The 6,993-nt window shown below is 51.1% G+C and overlaps 1 protein-coding gene across 1 annotated transcript; it reads left to right on the forward strand.

Annotated features, from left to right (window-relative positions):
- Nucleotides 1–4,673: 4,673 nt before the first annotated feature.
- LOC309973936 (UPF0488 protein C8orf33 homolog) lies at nt 4,674–6,678 on the forward strand. The gene is made up of 6 exons (XM_082858404.1): nt 4,674–4,735; nt 4,824–4,863; nt 4,961–5,109; nt 5,309–5,393; nt 5,551–5,697; nt 6,075–6,678. The coding sequence occupies exons 1-6, from the start codon at nt 4,730–4,732 to the stop codon at nt 6,212–6,214; spliced, it is 567 nt and encodes a 188-aa protein (XP_082714530.1). The 5' UTR covers nt 4,674–4,729; the 3' UTR covers nt 6,215–6,678.
- Nucleotides 6,679–6,993: the final 315 nt, after the last annotated feature.

A 6,993-nucleotide genomic window follows, 5' to 3' on the forward strand; every position in this document is an offset into this window, starting at 1 on the left:
CGTGGCATGTGGGATCCTCCCGGACCGGGGCATGAACCCGTGTCCCCTGCATCGGCAGGCGGACTCTCAACCACTGTGCCACCAGGGAAGCCCAATGGTTGGCATTTTTTAGCAATATTTTTTATTAACGTATGTACATTGTTTTTTAGACATAATGCTATTGCACACTTAACAGACTATATTGCAGTGTAAACATACTTTTATATTCACTGGAAAACCAAAAAAAATTCGTGTGACTTTTATTGCAACATCCACTTTATTGCAGTAGTCTGGAACTGAACGTGCCGTATCTCTGAGGTGTGCCTGTATATTAACTGCCACACTTTTTGTATTTTTATGCTTTTTCTTGGGGATTTCACTGTTTAAAATGGCCCTCAAGCATAGTGCTGAAGTGCTGTCTAATGTCCCTAAGTGCAAGAGGGCTGTGATGTGATGCCTTTATAGAGGAAGCGTGCTAGATGAACTTCATTCAGCACAAGTCATAGTGCTGTTGGCTGAGTTCAGTGTTTATGAATCAACAGTATATATTAAGTAAGGTGTCTTTAAGCAGAAACACACATAAAACAAGGTTATGTGTTGATTGGTTGATGAAAATGTCGTGACCAGAGGCTCCGAGGAAGCTAACTCTATTTCCCCTAGGGGCAACGGTTTGTTATTCCCTAATTCAGTGTTCTCAGCTACGTTAGAGAACTACCATGGATGATGAGAATTGGCTGTATGTAAATATTTATATTTGCACATATGAAATTTATAGTATATTTTCTAAACAGGCCAGGGGAGTAGGCCAAGGAAAGAGTGTGTCAGTGGAGACTACTGTGTCTCAAGAGATAGAAAGCAGCCATGATGGTTGAGAGTGAAACGTTAGGCATGATTCCTGCAGTGGCTGTGGAGGTGCAGACAGCCAGGCACAGCTAGATGAAGACTTGCTGTTCATTTTATGAGCCTTTATTACATGCCAGGGTGGGAGGCAATGTAGAGGAGATTTGGGGACTTAGAGACATGGAGGACTAGATCGTCTATGCTTTCCTCTCTAGAGCTCTTCAAGGACCTACTGTCTGAGTCTGGGGGTTTGAACAGGTGCTAGTACTGTCAGGGAAGAAAAATGAGGTGGCTGGCTGGGCAGAGGGCCGTGGGGGCTGCAGGGGCCTGTAAGGAGAGGTGGGGGGTGAGGCTCGGAAGGCTGGCAGATCAGCAGGGCCAGAGCAGAGTGAGGTATGGAAATAGTTGCCTCTGTATGACTTATGGGGCAGGTGCTGGCTGGAAGTAAGGAGCTTGGACTTTATGCTGGAGGAAATAGAAGATTTCTAGGCAGGAGAGCAACACAGTTTCTGTTTTAGAAAGACCACTCTCACCACAGGGTGGTTCAAAAAAGACAGGAGAGAGTGAAAGTGCAGGCAGAGAGATGAGTGAGGACTCGATTGCAGTTCAGGCCAGAGATGGTGTGTGTTGGGGGGTGGGGGTGGGTAGGGTGGACATTACTTAGGAGATAAACTGATTGGATTCAGTGGCTGACTGGGAATAGAGGCTGTGGAAGGGGAAGCATCTGGTGTGAGGCCTGTGCTCAGGCACACATGTCTGGGCTGAGAAGGCTTCTTCTGTAGGAAGCAGTTTTGGGCCAAGTCACAGAGGGGTTTCACAGCCAAAGGAGGCAGGGAGAGGCCCCTTAGGGTCTGGAGTCCACTCACCACCAAAACCTGAGTCTCCCAGGACTGAAATACATCCTAACTGTGGTTGTTTTAAAATATGTCTAAAAAGTCTTTGGTCTTCCTCCAAGAGGTGAAGCAGCCTCAAAGAGAGCCTGAGCTAGAACCAACCAGCTATGCTTTTTCTAGGTTCCTGACCCTCAGAAACTATGAGATAAAGAATGTGTGTTGTTTTCAATCTGATAAGTTTTGTGGTAATTTGTTACACCTCAGTAAATAGCTAATATATTTGCTATTTGGGTTGGCCAAAAAGTTCGTTTGCTTTTTTCTGTAAGATGGCTATAGTAGTGCTTAGTTGACTTTAACTTCATTCGAAACAATTTTGTTAGATTGTATTGCAACAGCAGTCATATCAGCATACACTTAAAAAAACGTATCAAAATTGGTGAATTTTTGTGTAGCCATTTTATTTTACTTAAAAAAATTTTTTTTAATAAATTTATTTAGGGGCTTCCCTGGTGGTGCAGTGGTTGAGAGTCCGCCTGCTGATGCAGGGGACACGGGTTCGCGTCCCGGTCCGGGAGGATCCCACATGCCGCGGAGCGGCTGGGCCTGTGAGCCATGGCCACTGAGCCTGCGGGTCCGGAGCCTGTGCTCCGCAATGGGAGAGGCCACAACAGTGAGAGGCCTGCGTACCGCAAAAAAAATAAAAAAATAAAAAAAATAAAAAATAAATTTAGGTTTTTTTTTGGCTGTGTTGGGTCTTCATTGCTGTGCGTGGGCCTTCTCTAGTTGCGGCAAGCGGGAGCTACTCTTTGTTGTGGTGCATGGGCTTCTAATTGCAGTGGCTTCTCTTGTTGTGGAGCACGGGCTCTAGGTGAGCGGGCTTCAGTAGCTGTGGCACACAGGCTCAGTAGTTGTGGCTCGCGGGCTCTAGAGCGCAGGCTCAGTAGTTGTGGTGCACAGGATTAGTTGCTCCGCGGCATGTGGGATCTTCCCGGACCAGGTCTCGAACCCGTGTCCCCTGCACTGGCCGGCGGATTCTTAACGACTGAGCCACCAGGGACGTCCCTGTGTAGCCATTTTAATATTGGAGAAGAAAGAAAACCCCCAACATTTTCAGCATATTATGCTTTGTTATTTCAAGAAAGGTAAAAACGCAACTGAAACACACACAAAAAATTGTGCAGTGTATGGAGAAGGTGCTGTGACGGATCGAACGTGTCCAAAGTGGTTTGCGAAGTTTTGTGCTGGAGATTTCTCGCTGGACGATGTTCCATGGTTGGGTAGACCAGTTGAAGTTGATAGCGATCAAACAGAGAACATTAATTGAGAGCAATCAACGTTATACCATACGGGAGAGAGCCGACATACTCAAAATATCCAAATCAAGCGTTGAAAATCATTGGCACCAGCTTGGTTCTGTTCATCGCTTTGATGTTTGGCTTCCACAAGAAGTTACACCGGAAAAGCCTTCTTGACCGTATTTCTGCATGTGATTCTCTACTTGAACATAATGAAAACGTTCCATTTTTAAAACATTGTGATGGGTGATGCAACGTGGATACTGTACAATAATGTGGAACGGAAGAGGTCGTGGGGCAAGTGAAATGAACCACCACCAACCACACTGAAGGCCAGGCTTCATCTAAAGAAGGTGATGTTGTGTATATGGTGGGATTAGAAGGGAGTCCTCTATTATGAGCTCCTTCTGGAAAATCGAACGAGTAATTCCAACAAGTACTGCTCCCAATTAGACCAAATGAAAGCAGCACTTATCGAAAAGCGTCTGGAATTAGTCAACAGAAAACACATAATCTTCTATCAGGATACCACAAGACTGCATGTTTCTTTGATGACCAGGCAAAAACTGTTACAACTTGGCTGGGAAGTTCTGATTCATCTGCCGTATTCACCAGTCATTGCACCTTTGGATTTCCATTCAGTCTTTACAAAATTCTCTTAATGGAAAAAATTTCCATTCCCCAGAAGACTGTAAAAGGCACCTGGAACAGTTCTTTGCTCAAAAAGATAAGAATTTTGGGGAAGACGGAATTATGAAGTTGCCTGAAAAATGGCAGGAGGTAGTGGAACAAAACGGTGAATACGTTGTTCAATAAAGTTCTTGGTGAAGATGAAAAATATGTCTTTTGTTTTTACTTAAAAACCTAAGGAACTTTTTCACCAACCCAGGACTAACTACTGGGATGACCAAACTCTACCTTCTGAGACCTCCCATCCCCTCGCCTCAGGAAACAACGCCGATTTCACTGACAGGAATCATCGGACAGCAGCACCTCAGACTCCTGTCCTCTCAAGCAGCACCACGGCACCCGGGTCCTCCTGACGCCTGTGATATGGGGCCAGGAGCGGCGCGTGGTGGTGGGGCGGCCCTGGGCAGGGAGCGCAGAAGGGCAGGTAGATGGTGCCCACGTCGGGACGCCAGCAGGTGCGCGGGGTCTTCCTGTTTCTGAATCCCCTCCAGGTCCTCCCCTCCCCTACCCCAGCCCCTCTGGGCCCTCACCACACAGCAGCATCTGGGTAAGGCCGCGTCACTCCTCGGATGGATGAACGTCCCCCAGTGCTTCCACTGCGCTTACAACAGAAGCCGCCTCCCGCTGCGGTCCAGGGCCCTGCAACTCCCCCACCTCGCCTTGCACCTCGGCCCCGCCCTCCTTTCCGCTGCCGGACCAGCCCCTCCAGGGCTGCTGCTCCTCGCAGGACTTTGCTGACCACTCGGCGCCCCGTTGGGGCAGCTGTTATTCACAGCGCCGCTCTGGGTGACAGCTTTTCATGTCTGTTTACCTGCTTTTCCCTCCCCACTAGCAGGTGAGCTTTAAGGGCACACCTTAGGCGTAGTCCTTTCATCCAGAGCAGTACCTGCAACATTGTCAGTGTTGGGGAGGGTCTCCTGCAGACCGCGCTCCGAACGGCCGGGGCCCCGCCCACCGCGCTCCGAAAGGCCCGGGCCCGCCCAACGCGCTGCCAGCGCCCTGCGGAACTCTGCTACGCAGACGTGTTTCGCGGGGAGCGAATTCGGCGTCGGTCCTGAAGCCCTCCTCAGGGTCTGGCTGCGGCTGCAGCGCATGGCGGTGAGTGCTACGGTGAGGGCGCACCGGTGTCGGGGCCTTGGGCCCTTGGTGGCTCCTCGTGACCTTTGTACTGTCCCGCTTTCTCCAGGCTCCAGGACATCCTGCTCGGGAGACATCGGCAGCCCCAGGTACTGTCCGCGCACCCCGCAGCCCCCGGTTCCCCCCGCCGCTTCCCGGCGCCCCGAGTCCTACCACTGTAAGGCCCTATCAAGTCTGTCTGCTTAGGGCACCCTACGTGCAGTGACGCTGCCTCCAGGGCCAAGAAACAAAAGAAGAAGAAGAAAACCCGGAATGGGGCCTCTGCGGCGAATGGAGGCGGGAAAACCACAGAATCGCCGGCCTCAGAGGAAGCCCCCTTAAGTGCGGAGGCCCAGGCAAGGGCGGGCCTTAGTCGGGAAGGGTGGAGCCTCGGGGTGCATTCTGGGTGGGAATCCGCCGGTGGGTGTAGTCTCGGATTTGCGGACTTAAAGCGGGGAGAGGATGAGACGGGGAGTTTTGTGTTCCTGTGGGATGGGGCTGGAGGCCGCGGGGTCCAGGTACCCTCTCACAGCCACTATCCCCGATCCACCACAGGCGGAGCAGCTGGCCCGGGAACTGGCCTGGTGCGTGGAAAAGCTGGAGCTGGGGCTGAAGATGCAGAGACCCACCCCTAAGCAGAGTGAGGGGCCTGTCTGTAGAGTTGCGGGGGGCGGGGGCGGGTGAACCGTGACAGTCCTGTGGCCTGCAGGTGCTCCCAAGGGATGGAATCGTTACCTTTGCGGTAGGACAGTTGGAGGTGAGGATAGAGAAGGTTACTAGTCTGTTTTCATTTGCAGAAGAGCAAGCTCTTGGGGCAATCCGAACCCTGCGCAGCCAAAGAACCCCCCTGCCCCGGAAGAGGCAGCTGATGCGCTCCTTGTTCGGGGACTACAGGGCTCAGATGGAAGCCGAGTGGTGCGTGGCCCTGCGGGCTCTCAGGACTGGTGAGGACCTGGGAACTGGTTGGTGCACACCTGCCTAGTTCAGGGGGGCGGGGAGGAAGAGCCTGGGCAGTGGAAGGAGGAAGCCCAGAGCAGTAGGGCTGGCGGGGGTAGAAGATGGCTCAGGAAAGCGTCAGGGAGCAGGGAGAGAGAAAGCCTGGATCTCAGGAACACAGAACTTGGGCTTGGACCAGGGAGGCAGGGGCAGGAGAGTTAGTGAATCTCTCTGTGATTCTCAAGGGGGTGTGATGATAGTGTGATACCTTATAATTTTGAGAAGTAAGTCAGTTAATTTTTACAATGGGGATAGAGTTGTATGGGCACAGTTAGCATTAGCCGTTATCACTGAATTCTGATACAGTCTCTCCCCTCCCTTACAGCTGCCCACTCAGTCCAGGTGCAGCCTGTAGGTGAGGCCGCCAGAAAGAAGAGCCGAAGGGTCTGCAGGCCTCGTCTAACAGGGAGAGCCAAGGACACCCGAGACACTCCTGATGGAGAGTTTAGGTTCAATTTCTTTTAGCCTCTTCCCCATTCTGGAACGGTTCTCCTCTGCAGTTGGTGCAGGGGTTTGTCTTGAGTGCAGAGCTTTCCAGGAATGCTCTGTCAGACAGATGTGGGGTTGCTCTGTCCCTGGCTGGTCAGTGAATCTGGTGCCATGGCTGTTGGGAAGATGCAAGACCTGCATGTTGGGTACTGACCTGACTGTCAGACAAGCCCAGGACCCCGTTTATAGGTTTTCAGCTGAAATGTCTCTCCTGCCAGAAGAGGGAGGTCCATTCAGAAGTTTCTACTGTAAACTGAAGTGAGTGTTTAGCATGTTGTAGAAGGACTCTTTTAACAGGCTTAGGAGCAGACTAAGTAGATGTTGGTAATAAGGATTAGTAGGGAAGCGACATAGTTATGCACTGGTGCTCACTTATGGGAGGATGTTCTGTCAGGTGGTGTAGAGCTCCATGCCATTGTGTCTCATTGCCATAATAAAAGTATTCCTCACAAAATTGGAAGCGTGAAAGCATGTGTTAACTGTCTATATAGATGAGATGGTGTGTGGCACTGCTGGGTCCAGGCTCTCACCCCAGTGCTTGGTCTTTTGTCTGTATTGCCTTCATTCCTGAGCAGGTAGCATCCTTGGGGAGCCATCGTAGCCCCCAGCAGCCCAGGCTTTGTTCTGAGGAGCAGATAGCTTCCTGCCCGAAGAATCCCAGCCAGACACCAGCATTGAGCCTCAGTGGACAAGCTCTGATGTCAGCTGCTCCAGGTGATAGTCCCAGGCCTTCTGCATTAAGTTGGGTTTTCAAG

This window comes from Leucopleurus acutus, assembly GCF_964270905.1.
Source record: "Leucopleurus acutus genome assembly, chromosome: 17".
In the NCBI taxonomy this organism is placed as follows: domain Eukaryota; kingdom Metazoa; phylum Chordata; class Mammalia; order Artiodactyla; family Delphinidae; genus Leucopleurus; species Leucopleurus acutus.

Excerpts from the sequence above, each read along its gene's own strand:
- LOC309973936 (XM_082858404.1), top strand. Across the intron at positions 4,864-4,960 it reads GGAGACATCGGCAGCCCCAG|GGCACCCTACGTGCAGTGAC; the intron begins GTACTGTCCGCG and ends CTGTCTGCTTAG. Across the intron at positions 5,698-6,074 it reads CCTGCGGGCTCTCAGGACTG|CTGCCCACTCAGTCCAGGTG; the intron begins GTGAGGACCTGG and ends CCTCCCTTACAG.